The following is a 15140-nucleotide window of genomic DNA, read 5'->3' as shown; positions in this document are numbered from 1 at the left end:
CTACCGCTACATGGTAAGCCGGGGTGTATCAATTTGGAGTTAATTAGCGTATATCTATCTCGATTCGTTTTGGCTGTTACAAACAACCGTTATGTGAACAAAATTAATATACCCTTGTGCACAAGTGCGCTCGGGTATAAAAATTTTCCCTGCGCCAGGGCTTGAACCTGGTACCTCAGGAATACCACACGAGTGCTTTGCTCTGTCGGCCATTGCGACTCTTCGAGCGCCGCGAACAAAAAGGCATACTAATGCTTTTCATGGGGGATGAATTGGCAGACTATCTCATCAACTGGTATGATGCTACTAGTATTTCTACTAGTAGATGCTGATGCATAGCCTGACAATTGACATCTCGTAGGACATCGCAATGTTAAAAAAGTCTAAGTTCGGGCGGAGCCGAACATTAAATACCCGGCGCAAGTATTACATATATGCTTTTTCACATTTCTGAAAGCTACCGCTACATGGTAAGCCGGGGTGTATCAATTTGGAGTTAATTAGCGTCCTTAGATTTCGAAATATTGAAGTTTCAAGCATTTCTGAAATTTACCGTTATATGAGAAGCGGCCGTTATTTTAGTCCGATTTCAATAATTTTCAACGTTTTGCTTATATGTGGCAAGCACAATAACCACACCGAGTTTGGTACAAATTGGTAGAACGGTTACCGAGATACATATATGTGATCATAAGTGGGCGGTGCCACGCCCATTTTCCAAAATTTTACCATAAACGTATTTCTTGGTAAAGAATTGTTGCAAGCATCAATTTTGAATAAATTAGCTTTAATATTTACTGATTTATCGAAGATTTTGTATTTCTCTAAATTACCGTTATATGGGATGTGGGCGTGGTTATTGTCCGATTTTAAAAATTTTCGCTGTACCAAGACCAATTCATGGCTTAATCGACTTCTCTATTCATTCTGAGCATTTATGTATACATTTGTCTATATCTATCTCGATTCGTTTTGGCTGTTACAAACAACCGTTATGTGAACAAAATTAATATACCCTTGTGCACAAGTGCGCTCGAGTATAAAAATACTAGTCGCTAACATTGAAAAAGGATAGAACGTGTACTAGTTGGGCTGAAACGCAAACTGGTAGAATTCTAGTTCACAACTAGTACCTTTCCCTCCAGGGTAGGCAACCCTACGCCATATTGGCAAAATATGCTGCACGTATATTCATGTCACCTAGACCTTCAATCTCTTCAACTTTCATCCAAATCCTTAGAGGTCGCGCACAGAGGTGCGCGGTGACATGAAATGCCTCATTGTGAAAAAAGATTTGCCGATTTAAAATTATTATACCCGAGCGCAATTGTGCACAAGGGTATATTAATTTTGTTCACATAACGGTTGTTTGTAACAGCCAAAACGAATCGAGATAGATATAGACAAATGTATACATAAATGATCAGGATGAAAAAAGAAATCGATTAAGCCATGTCTGTCTGTCCGTCCGTCTGTCCGTCTGTCCGTCTGTCCGTCTGTCCGTGTACACGATAACTCGAGCAAAAATTGAGATATCTCAACGAAATTTGGTATGTAGGTTTCCCTTAATCCAAGGTAGGTTGGTATTGAAAATGGGCGAAATCGGACTTTAACCACGCCCACTTCCCATATAACGGTAATTTCCAGAAATACGAAAACTGCGATATTTTAGTAACTACTGAAGATAATTCACTCAAAATTGATATTTACAATAATTTTTAGACGAAAAATAAGAATATTATAAATTTTTGGAAAATGGGCGTAGCCACGCCCACTTATGGTTACATGTGTATATCTTGGTAACCGCTGCACCAATTTCTTCCAAACTTGGCACAGTTGTTGGCCTTGGTACAGCATAAAAAATCGCCGAAACTTTTTAAAATCGGACAATAACCACGCCCACATCCCATATAACGGTAATTTAGAGAAATACAAAATCTTCGATAAATCAGTAAATATTGAAGCTAATTTATTCAAAATTGATGCTTGCAACAATTCTTTACCAAGAAATACGTTTATGGTAAAATTTTGGAAAATGGGCGTGGCACCGCCCACTTATGATCACATATAAGTATATCGGTAACCGTTCTACCAATTTGTACCAAACTCGGTGTGGTTATTGTGCTTGCCACATATAAGCAAAACGTTGAAAATTATTTTAAATCGGACTAAATTGAGGCCACTTTTCATATAACGGTAAATTTCAGAACTGCTTGAAACTTNTGTAGGTTTCCCTTAACCCAAGGTAGATTGGTATTGAAAATGTGCCAAATCGGACAGTAACCACGCCCACTTCCCATATAACGGTAATTTCCAGAAATACGAAAACTGCGATATTTTAGTAACTACTGAAGATAATTCACTCAAAATTGATATTTACAATAATTTTCAGACGAAAAATAAGAATATTATAAATTTTTGGAAAATGGGCGTAGCCACGCCCACTTATGGTTACATGTGTATATCTTGGTAACCGCTGCACCAATTTCTTCCAAACTTGGCACAGGTGTTGGGCTTGATACAGCATTCTAAATGACTGAAAATTTTAAAATCGGACAATAACCACGCCCACATCCCATATAACGGTAATTTTCGGAAATACGAAAACTGCGATATTTTAGTAACTACTGAAGATTATTCACTTAAAATTGACATTTACAACAATTTTTAGACGAAAAATAAGAATATTATGAATTTTTGGAAAATGGGCATAGCCACGCCCACTTATGGTTACATGTGTATATCTTGATAACCGCTGTACCAATTTCTTCCAAATTTGGCACCGTTATTGGTCTTGGTACAGCGTACCTAATGCCCGAAAATTTTTAAAATCGGACAATAACCACGCCCACATCCCATGTAACGGTAATTTAGAGAAATACAAAATCTTCGATAAATCAGTAATTTATTCAAAATTGATGCTTGCAACAATTCTTACCAAGAAATACGTTTATGGTAAAATTTTGGAAAATGGGCGTGGCAGCGCCCGCTTGTGATCACATATATGTATATCTATAACCGTTCTACCAATTTGTACCAAACTCGGTATGGTTATTGCGCTTGCCACATAAAAGCAAAACTTTGAAAATTTTTTAAATCGGACTAAATTGAGGCCACTTTTCATATAACGGTAAATTTCAGAACTGCTTGAAACTTCAAATTTCGAAATTTAAGGACTCTAATTTACTCCAAATTGTTGCGCCCCAGCTTACCATCTAGCGGTAGGTTTCGGAAAGGTGAAAAAAACATATATTTAATACTTACGCCGGGTAGTTAATGTTCGTGTTCGGCTCCGCCCGAACTTAGACTTTTTTACTTGTTTAAATGTACATTTGCATACTTCGTAAACCCTTTTTTAAGTGACATAATTGAGGATGAATATACAATATCCGAAATACTCCTCTTTAAAAAAGCCGAAGAAGCTTTGCCATTGCTTGAATTCCGGCAACAAGTACCTGATTTAAAATATCCGCTGTTGATAACAGCTGCGTGCCGTATGTTTTCAATTTTTGGTAGAACGGAGAACTGTGAGTCTTTGTACTCTAAAATGAAATTCGCAAAGTCAAAATACCGTTCAGAACTAGTTGCATTCGCGTACCTGGTAATTGTTGAAAGTTATAAAAACTATCAGCTTTTTTAGGGGAAATTGAGAGAGCAAAATGACATTTCATTTTGAGAGAAATCTGATAGTTTCTGCGATTAATTAAACTTGTAAGAAGTGAGTAATTATTCGTTTAGTCAGAGTCAGGGTTGCCACTGACGAAAAAAAATACTTACCATCCACTTGAAAAAAATCTACCAAATCTGGAAAATATCTACCAAAAACTTTTTTAGTTATTTTAATAAAAACTATAGTTTTGTTATTTTATTTTATTTATTTATTTATTTATTTAAGAGAGAAACAACTATAAATAGTTATTAAACTGAAGTTAAAAGCACTGGCTGCCTGGGCCTTCGGTTGTTACTTTTTATTTATTTTAATTAAAATTAAAGTTTTTTTTATATTTTTAGTTATTCCAATAAGAATTAAAATTGTTTTTGAAGAACTTTTTATTTAACTAATTATACGGTTTTTGAGATCATATTATTGGCATATTCTCAGTTTCTTCAACCAAAAGCGATAGTGCTGAAACTAACGGCAACAGCGAAATTTCATCATATGAAAAAACGTCAACTCAAAATAGTATAGACAATGTATAGACAAATACAGTAACTCAAAAAAGCACTTGGTGATCCTTTTTTTTAATATTCACAATGTTTTTCAAGTAAAAATTGTTTGTTGCTTCAACTAAATTCATAAAAATCAAGGATTCAAACTATATCGTCGTTTAAAGTACAAAACCGTATATAGCCCTTCGTCTGACACATGAGTCCAGCCAGGCCGTTTCCATTTTCAAATTACAAAAAAGGGTACTTTAAATATAGCTAGAGGCTTGAAATTTCAGGTAGCTTACTAAAGTTTAATGAATTACCAATCTGTAAAAAATCGTGTTGGTATCATATATATAAAGCTTGATATATAGAGATGTTGATTAATATATCACATTCGTAACACATAGGTCTAGCTGGACCCACATGTATTCCTATGTAATTTTTACCTAAAATAAGCAATGCAACCGTTTTCAAAGTGTTCTTTTGAATTTTTGAACTATCATGGGAAGAGATGATTTGCATTTTTAACCGACTTCCAAAAAAGGAGGAGGTTATCAGTTCGTCGGAATATATATATATATTTATACCCGAGCGCACTTGTGCACAAGGGTATTATAACTTTGTTCACATAACGGTTGTTTGTAACAGGCAAAACGAATCGAGATAGATATAGACAAATGTATACATAAATGATCACAATGAAAAGAGAAATCGATTAAGCGGTGACTGTCTGTCCGTCCGTCCGTCCGTCTGTGCGTCCGTCTGTGCACAAGATAACTCGAGTAAAAATTAAGATATCTTAACAAAACTTGGTACCTGTACGTCTTTCGGGCGTAGGACGGATGGTATTGTAAATGGGCAAAATCGGACAATAACCACGCCTACCTTCCATATAACGGTAATTTTCAGAAATACGAAAACTGCGATATTTTAGTAACTACTGAAGATTATTCACTCAAAATTGATATTTACAATAATTTTCAGACGAAAAATAAGAAAATTATAAATTTTTGAAAAATGGGCGTGGCCACGCCCACTTATGGTTACATGTGTATATCTTGGCAACCGCTGCACCGATTTCCAAACTTGGCACAGTTGTTGGCTTTGGTACGGCATACCAAATGGCCGAAAATTTTAAAAATCGGACAATAACTACGCCCACATTCCATATAAGGGTAATTTAGAGAAATACGAAATCTTCGATAAATCAGTAAATATTAAAGCTAATTTATTCAAAATTGACGCTTGCAACAATTCTTTACCAAGATATACCACCATTTATAGCAAAGGTATTATGGCATTTCTATACAACCTAGTCTAAATATCAACCTCATCGATAGGTATCATATCAAAAACCATACAATAGACACGAGAGGTAGACGTCGCNCGCAACCATCATTTACCAAGAAATAAGTTTATGATAAAATTTTGGAAAATGGGCGTGGCACCGCCCACTTATGATCACATATATGTATCTCGGTAACCGTTCTACCAATTTGTACCAAACTCGGTATGGTTATTGTGCTTGCCACATAAAAGCAAAGCGTTGAAAATTGTTGAAATCGGCCAAAAATTACGGCCGCTTTTCATATAACAATAAATTTCAGAAATGCTTGAAATTTCAATATTTCGAAATTTAAGGACGCTAACTTACTCAAAATTGATACACCCCGGCTTACCATGTAGCTTGCGGAAAGGTGAAAAACATATATTTAATACTTGCGCCGGGTATTTAATGTTCGGCTCCGCCCCAACTTAGACTTTCTTACTTGTTTTTTTATATGTATGTTACCGCATAGCTTTCCGACCGTCAACTTTACTACCGTCAACCGATAATTCTTTTTGCATCGGAAAGGTAGTACCTCGGCGGTGGTCCCATACTAATCTGGTTAAGATCCGATCAGTGGATCATGAGATATATCTATGTATATAATACGGCATTTTTTGTGCAGCATAAAAGATCTGCACCGTTCGTTCAGGGTGTCAAATTAAAGCGCTTGGCCTGTAGATGTGCAAACTGGTTTTATTTTTTCGAAAAAAGTTGCCACCTGTTAAGAAATTAAGCTCAAATTAATTAATAAGTTAATCAATTATTAAATATGGGTAGCAATCGAAATGGTTTTGAAAAGGCTTTATAACTTAACTACGTACAGGAGGGTTGCCAAATGAAAAAAAATTGTATTCACTTATAATTATGTAAAGGAATTTGGTAAGTGAATAAGGTATCGCTATATGGATGTCATATAAAAGAGGTTTAAGAAGGTAGTTTGGAAATATTTTGAATAGGGTTGCCACCTATTTAAGAAGTCTATTTTATACTCAAGTTATATGAAATATGAGCGATGGATGTCAAATGAAAGAGTTTCAAGAAATTATTGGGGGATTCACAACGGTGACAGAAGTGTGGTATTGTTGTATGTCGTAAACTTTAAAAGCACCACTGAGAAATGGCTTAGATTAATCATTAGGAATATTTTTAGAGGTTATTTAATAGGGTTTCACCAGTTTAAAAAGTTTAATTGAATGTTGGCGTTTTGGCGTCATGCGGGTTCACTAGTATATATATATTTTTTTTATATGAGAATTGAAGTCGGGTTTTTTTTTGCAAAAAATTACTTGTTACTTAAAATGATGTTACTCGGAGCTCGCTTGTGCTATGCTAATCCTCTCTTGACCACAGCGCTCCATTTTTCGATAGCTTTGAGGTCTGGGATTTCAAAATTATAATGCGGTAATATTCCAAGCGAAATCATAGAAAACTCAGTAGAGAGCATTCCCGGACGTATGAAAATCGCTATTAAAAGCAAAGGAGTCGCCATAATCCTCTTGATATATACTTCCTAAAAGTTCAAAACTGAGTGAAGATAGTTGCCTTGCGTTTTTGCTGTGAATCACTTGTTAATTTTTCTATTTACTGGGCTTTATACCTTAGATAATAAGGAAAAATTGCTGAAAATTTCAAAGCAATCCGCTTATTATTAAAAAAGTTATGTTACTGTAAGTAATAAAATGTCGAACATGCACCCGGTTTTGATCGCCAGTGTATTTAAATAATAAAATAAAAAAGAAAGCCCTTAAATTAAGTAAATATTTGAATAACTTACAATAAATAAGTTTAACTGAACAAATGTTGCACATAATTTCTATATAAATTCATACAATTTGCATGTGGGTGCAGCCAGACTCCTGCGTACCGAATATGCCAATCGAAACAAGTGTGTGACGGAGAGATTGTCATGCTGGAAAACCGCGTAACTGACATTTGCTGCCAAAAATTGGATTTGCTCACACAAGCAATTGGCTCAATCCTTATCTATTCGTCCTGAAATATACTAGCTAGAAATGCGATTGCTTTATAAAAAAGGGAACCATTTTGAAATATGAGTGTTTTTACTCTCTAGAAAATAATTTATGCAACCTCACATAAGCGGTTCCGCATTATCTTGATACGCGGTTTTCTACTTTAGACGAAGATATACAACATTAAGAAAAATTTAAAAAAATTAATTAAATTTCGAATTTTTAATTCTGGATTTTTAGAACAATTTAAGGCATGGAGTTTTATAGCAATTGATTAATTTTTTGCCGCCAGTATTTTGTGTTTTTTGTTATTAACAATTTCCATTTATAAAAATAGTGTTTTTTGCGAACAATCATAGGGCCTGTGCCAATTCATAGAAAATAGGAAAATTTGACGGATGAAACTAAAAACTTTACATTTCTCGCGGTGCATACGAACGCCAGAATTTTACCAAGCTCACGGGGCTAGGTAAAATTTTGACGCAAATAAATATGTATGCACAGTATTGTTTGACGGTAATAAAGAATGAAAATCAAAATGGAAGCTGAAAAAAGCAAAAAAAAGCGTACGCTACTTGCAAGTTGCAAAATAGATACACATTTGAACAATTTCAGCAACATACAACAATAGAGCTTTCGTACGAGTGTTTGTTTGGTTTTTTTGAACTGTCAAAATTTTACTTTGCATTTGGCACAGCAAAATTCAATTTATTTGTACACCATAGTACGTTTTCTTACCTCGCCTCAGCACGGAGAAAAATGTTACCGATTGGCACACAGCCATAATGCGTAATTACATACCTGTCAATTTTTATTTTCTTTTTATTTAAATAATCATTTAAAATATTTAGGCAATCAAACGCTCCTCGGGATTCCAGTAAAATGAGTTTTGAATAGAGCACGATATGTTCGCCTTATATCGATATACATTTATACGTATGTAAGTATATGAAAAAGTTGCAAAGAAATTTATAATATAAAGAGAAATAAGAAAAATTACAAAACAAAAATCTACCGAAATGAGAAAATATTTACCTTTTTATCAACCCAAATTTTTTCTACCAATTTTGGTAACAATTTACCAAAGTGGCAACCCTGGTCAGGATAAGATTTCGGGATTTGCAAGTTTCTGTTCGCGTACCATTTTGGATATATTTCTCTTGTGAGAGAACAGATGAATTTAGCTGTTGGACATTTTTTACTGGAGATTTTAAACGAGTGAACCTATTGACTAACCAACATTTAACAGAACTGTTACATTTGGATTTAACTAACGTAAAGTAAGATTTGCACCAAAGGCTTAACTGCAGTTAAGAGCTCAGAGAAGTTCCAATAATACTAATATGGGGTGATGAGCAAAGCTTTTTTCTTAAGTTTTGCTTTTTTCCATTCGTTTGCTTCCACTTAATAGGTGGAATTATCTCCTTCCCACCAAAGGCTTAACTGCAGTTAAGAGCTCAGAGAAGTTCCAATACTTCTAATATGGGGTGATGAGCAAAGCTTTTTTCTTAAGTATTGCTTTTTTCCATTCGTTTGCTTCCACTAAATAGGTGGAATTATCTCCTTCGAGTTGTAATCTCCTTTTTACTGCAGTTAAGGTTTGGTGGAAATCAATTATAAAACCAGATTTTGAAAATATCGCCAAAGGGATGTTTTGAATTTTATTTAATATCTATCTTACGTACATTAAGATAATATTGAAATTAATGTTTTTCATTTCTAATAATAATTTTATTTAAAAATAAAAGTTTTGTTTTTGTGTTTATTTTTTGTGGCTCTTTGTAGCATTTAGAATTTACATGTGGTTCTTTTCGGCCTCGGCCTTGCCCACCCCTGTTTTACATTATTACTTTAGGTCGGCACCGTTTTGGGGCGGGATACCCTAATGGAGACTTTTCCCCTTTACGGTGGCGCTCCCACCGACAAACATGTTTCGCCTTGAGCTCATACTACTACTTAAGCGTTTACATACATATGTACACTTCAGTTTTGGTAGACTTCACTCCTATCGGTTGGAGTGAAAAGAAATAGGTAAACATAACGAGGAATACTTTGTTGCGGCCAGTACGCGACGCGCTTAATCTGAAAAGGGTTTCGTTTGAATTGGAAAAGGCATCGCTTAATTTTTAATGGATTCGTTTAACCTGAAAATTGCTCCGGAACAGCATGGACAATGATATCAACCGTTTATAAATACATAGTATTCTAGAGAAAGATTCTGGGTAAGGTTTACTGCCGTTTACGGGTTGGCGGCGGTGAATGATTACATAAACATAAACACATAGTGCAGTAGGTAAATACAGCGGTTCCGATCGCTGAATAAGTTAAGAAGGACTACTAAAATACCGTCAGGTGTTAGCTTTTGTGCGGTTTTCTGTTTTCAGACCGAGGTCCTCCGGATTTTCCCACAGGTTCTTCAACCTAAAAAAAGTAAAGACCCTAAGAGTGGTTCTCAACGTTTTTATCAGCGATATTGAAGTTCCCAGTGCCTTATTTAACTGTACGCCTGTAAAACCTGGTATGGAGTTCTACTCTAATGCACATACTACACTGAATGCTTAAATATTGCTAATGCATAAAATATATATGAAAACCCTCATCAATGAACTTCAATCAAGTTGATGCGTACTTACATCTACACTGACACCGGGCAGTGGAAAAGCTTGCGCTGGCGGTTTATCGCGCGGCAGATACCGGTAAAACTCATATCCATCCTTGTACCATTTTACTGAGTATAGTGACTCTCCATCCATGGTATACCTGCAGCCAAGAACAGCTGACTTGAAGCGCATTATGTGATTAGGTATATCCACCTCGGTCATTGTGAGTGAGTTGCATATGTCTGCAAGAAGAAAATAATATGAATATATATTTTACTAGCTGATACCCGCGACTCCATCTGCGTAGCTGACAACTTTTCCATATACTTGCGAATACCTCACAGGTTTATTGAAATTCGATAAAAAAACAAAAACGTACAAGTTGAAGTTGAAGTTTAAAGATTATATTTACCAAATTAAAAAAATAATTATATTTGACGCCTTTCCTTCTGGAGATAAAATATACAACCTGGTAACGCGAGAGCATGCGAAATTTAGTAGACCGTTCGAAAAACGACTGGTCGTCAAATCAAAATCTACAGCCCTAAGGTTTGGTCCCTGCGATTTGAGAATGGACATTGCAAAGCAAATGCTTACTGGAAACTGAAGTCTTTTAACATTTCGGACTCTTCTGGTGTCATAAATATGTATATTCTGAGTTGAACAAAAGTAACAAAGTTCACGTAGAAGTAAAAGTTTATAATAATCAGAATTATAAAGATTATTTGTTTTTAAGACTCAGAAGCGCGTCATATTTCAGACTCTAAGGGACTTTACTTAAAGTTTATACTGTGCTCTATCTCATGAGTAGGGACACGAATTTCAATATGATACCATATCGATACTTTTGGCATTCGATACCGATATGTTTTACTCGATAGTTTTAAAACGATATTTTTGGAATCGAGTACCAGAACCCTAGTATCGACAACAGCGTTATTAGTAGAGAAATAGCAAAGGTATTTAAAAATTTATCAGAAGAATTTACGGGGTGCTCGCCAACCTTTCAGTTCTGACGATAAGGCGTCAGTTGTTGTAAAAAAATGCAGATATTCAATTATCCTTAGCCTAGTTAGTTGTTAGTTAGTTGTTGCAAAAAAATGCAGATATTCAATTATCCTTAGCCTTATCCTGAGATAGTTTTAAAACGATATTTTTTGGAATAGAGTACCAGAACCCTAGTATCGCACTGAATGTCATAAACTCAAATTACAAAGATAAACAGCCCTATTCTGTATTACGGACGAACTCCCGTCGTGAACGGAACTCCCGTCACGAATTTGGGAAAAATGCTAATCGTAATTCCGACGTTTTCGTAGTTAGTGCTGCCTTAAATGCGCACTAAGTTCGAATTTCTAAGTATTTAAATAATAATAAAGTGGATTCTATTGCGACAACAGCGTTATTAGTAGAGAAAGAGCGAAGGTATTTAAAAATGTATCAGAGGAATTTACGGGGTGCTCGCCAACCTTTCAGTTGTTGTAAAAAATTACAGATATTCAATTAACCTGCCTTTTCCTGAGTTGCGCCCGAAAAAAATTGTTCATCCGCCTATAGTAAACACATTGAAACCAAAAGTGAAAAGTCGACCGCATTCGGGGAAAATGAAATTCATGATGTCGACTTATATCTTATTTCGTAGTTTTATAAACAACGGTCGTTTAAATTAGAATGCGGTAAAATAGGTACTGGATGTGGTACAAAACGTGTTAGGGCTAAGTGTTAGGGTTACACTGAAAATAAAATTTCGTAAACGTGCTGCGAAAACCTTTCGTAGTCTTAGTTTTTGTACATTGTACGAAACTTTTGCTCATAATACGAACACATTTTTCACAACGAAACAAGATTTTCGTAAGGCATTTTTTCAGTACAATATACGAAATCTCACATTTATTTTACGAAACACGTTCGTAAATTACGTAAAATCTCTGCACGAATAATTTTGTATATTGTACGAAGGCATTCGTAATATTTACGTACGGTTTTCAAATTTACGAAATCTACAATTCTGCATTCGTACATTTTACTTAATACTTTCGTACAAAGAACAAATGCAGAAACATGTTTTTTAAATTCGTACGACAGACGAATATTTTCCTACAATATACTAAATTACCGGCCGTTTAATATGTTATCATATATTTATATACCGCGTGTTATTACAAAATTACTGGTTGGCTGCTGTGAGACGTATAATATAATTTAGGAAGGTTTTAAATATTAAAGCTGTAGATAAATACTTCACAATGTTTTTAACATCGCCCATGCTGAGCCTTGCGTTCCAATGTGGGACTTCATAAACAGCCAACTTCACCAGCCAGGAACAGACGCACTATTTAATAAAATTTTAAGTACGTACATGTATGATTTTTCACTGAAACTTGCCTTTTAAACACCTTATAATTTTCCTTTAATTTATAGTCGTCAAGGAAACAAACATCGAAGAAGCTGCGAATCTGCCAAGTACCTCCACATAAAAATACTATAATGTTTAAGAAAGTGAAACCAGTATTTTTTATATTCTTTCATTTTTTATAACATATTATATCGATGGCTGAGTGGAAGATCGACCTATCTCGGCAGACAGTTCGAAAACACCCTATCTCAGAAAATTTTTGAACAACGCCCTACTTCAGAATTTGATTGAAAAACGCCCTATCTCGGAATTTAGTTGAAGAACATCCTATCTCAGCTGCCGATTCAAAATCGCCCTATCTCAGCTTATTTTCAATGTATTTTAGTTTGAGATAGGGCGTTTTTCAATCAAATTCTGAAGTAGGGCGTTCTTGAAAAGTTTTCTGAGATGTGGCTTTTTTGAACTGGCTGCCGAGATAGGTCGATCTTCCACTCCGCCATCGATATTTAATAAGGGTTTTTTTGAGTTCCATAATTTAACACTTTGCATCAAAATACTTATTTGAATGAAGGCATATAAATAAAAGACTTAAGGTTTATTGTAGGTAAAATAACCTTTTCTATTAATTTTAAACTGCAGAGTAGATAGAAAATTTAGGTAAAAATTATTATTCACGACATTTATTCTTGTAATATCTGCACTTTTTACGTAAAATGTATGATTGCTTTTATTCTTTACACTATAAAAAAACATATCTCAAATTATAACACAACACTTTCATTATATACGAAATAATTTCGTTAAATATACGAAATATTTTTGTCCATTTTACATAAATTTCGTAAAAAAATAAAGAAATAGTACGAAATTCGTTAGTAAATAGTAGGAATGCATTCGTAAAATGTACTTAAGTCTGACGTCTCATATTTTCGTAGTATGTACGAAAACGGTTATGTAACAGGTGATTTTTTAAGAGCTTGATAACTTTTTTTTTAAAAAAAACGCATAAAATTTGCAAAATCTCATCGGTTCTTTATTTGAAACGTTAGATTGGTCCATGGCATTTACTTTNGAAAACTTCGTGGCTCAAAATGACGAATATTTTCGTAAGATATACGCAAGTTTTCGTTATATTTACGCAGATTTTATTTTTAGTGTAGGGAATTATCTAATGAAGCAATGCAAATTAGGCAAAGTGTTATTAGGACTTTGTAAAAAATTAATTTAAATTCATTTCTATTTTGCATTAGTAAAGAAATATATCAACTCAAACGTAATTTATTTTCATGTATACGTAAAGGAATAAATATCACAGACTCTTATCTCCTTCAGTTTATAGGGCGATCCTACACCCAGAAAAAGGTTTAGTTATAATTACCAAGTTTCGGTTATAGTGACTAAGTGGCATAGTTGGATATGGCGAAATAAATATCTAGTTAACGAAAGTCAGCAATTTACTTGAGACTTCCAGTTGGGACAAATGTATATTAGTTAATAATTACAAAACGACTACCTTGATTGGACAATATTGTTAGTTGAATAAAATCATGGTTGAGCAAATATAAACAGTGCTTTTAGTCTAAGAGCTAGCAACGTTTTCGAGCAGGAATTTCAGGACAGCTGGTTTTTTGATATGACATCTCTCTCACTCCCCCGGTTAGCGTGGGGGCCATCTGGTAGGCGGTAATGGTTGCGTTGACTAGTGCGCATCGTATCCTTACAGTTAAAAATGCTAATTTTTTAAGTAATTTTAGTAAGGCTAATTTTCTTTTCATTGGCTTTAACTAACTTTTAGAAACATAGATTTATCATTGCCAGACATGTCCGTTGTTGCTAACATTGTGCCAGACGTAATTTTTTATTAAAAAAAATTTATTTTTCAAATCATTTTAGTAAAGCTCAAAATTTAATATGATGTTGTTTAAGTACTAATGAATCTAAAATTAATTTGCCAGATATTAATTCGGTTGCTAAAGCAAGTTCCAGACCGATTTAAAGCTGAAAAGTATTACGCTGGTAGTGAGGGAGATAGTACCAAAATAGTGAATTTTCATAGGCTTTAGTATGAAAACTGGAAACTTTAGGTACTTATCTGACGTTATAACTAAAATCTGATCATGGGAATATCCAAAATATATTTTTTTCAAATACATACGTTAAGGCAAATATAAACTTTAAACATTTCAAAAAACATCAACTTCTATAGTGTCTGAATAAAGCAAGAAAAGCAAGAGAAAAACATAATGGCGCATTTACATGGTATGAAGCCATATGAACCATGATACAAAAAAGAAGGTAGTTTCAATAAACAACTTTTTGATTAAAAAGCAGATTTTTGACAATTGCTCAATTGTGAAAAATTCGAAGCGGCATTGCCCAATTGTAAGTTCTTTGGTGTCGGACATTTTATATCGTAAATTTGGGATTATAAAGTAAATAGTTGTATTAATATATACCTTTTAAAACTAATCAATATCTTATTTTGAAAACGTTTAAATTTTACATTAAATTCGATAACAACTTGCCAAATCATTATTTTAATATTAATACAATTTTAGTGAACACATTTTAAAATTATGTTAGTGGCCTCAAGTCATCTCATTAATTCACAATGTAGTTTTCTATACGGATACGTGATTCTGATGTAATTCTGAAATTACACATTTACACAAATTACTGAAATTACACATTTCGATGTGTTATTTAATACATATTGTCTTTGTCCATTTAAC

General features: G+C 34.2%; 1 protein-coding gene across 1 annotated transcript in view; it reads right to left on the bottom strand.

Moving 5' to 3' along the window:
• The window catches only part of beat-IIIa (beaten path IIIa), a 196155-nt gene that overhangs the window by 92617 nt on the left and 88398 nt on the right, over nucleotides 1–15140 (bottom strand). Inside the window, exon 3 of the mRNA XM_017613486.1 lies at nucleotides 10086–10294. Coding sequence (XP_017468975.1) covers nucleotides 10086–10294 — 209 coding nt within the window. The remainder of the gene's footprint in view (nucleotides 1–10085; nucleotides 10295–15140) is intronic.

Source organism: Rhagoletis zephyria, unplaced genomic scaffold (assembly GCF_001687245.7).
Source record: "Rhagoletis zephyria isolate East Lansing unplaced genomic scaffold, Rhagoletis_zephyria_1.1 Rzeph_scaffold_00671, whole genome shotgun sequence".
In the NCBI taxonomy this organism is placed as follows: Eukaryota; Metazoa; Arthropoda; class Insecta; order Diptera; family Tephritidae; genus Rhagoletis; species Rhagoletis zephyria.
Note: the sequence above shows the minus strand (reverse complement) of the source record. Positions and strands in the feature narration are given on the sequence as shown.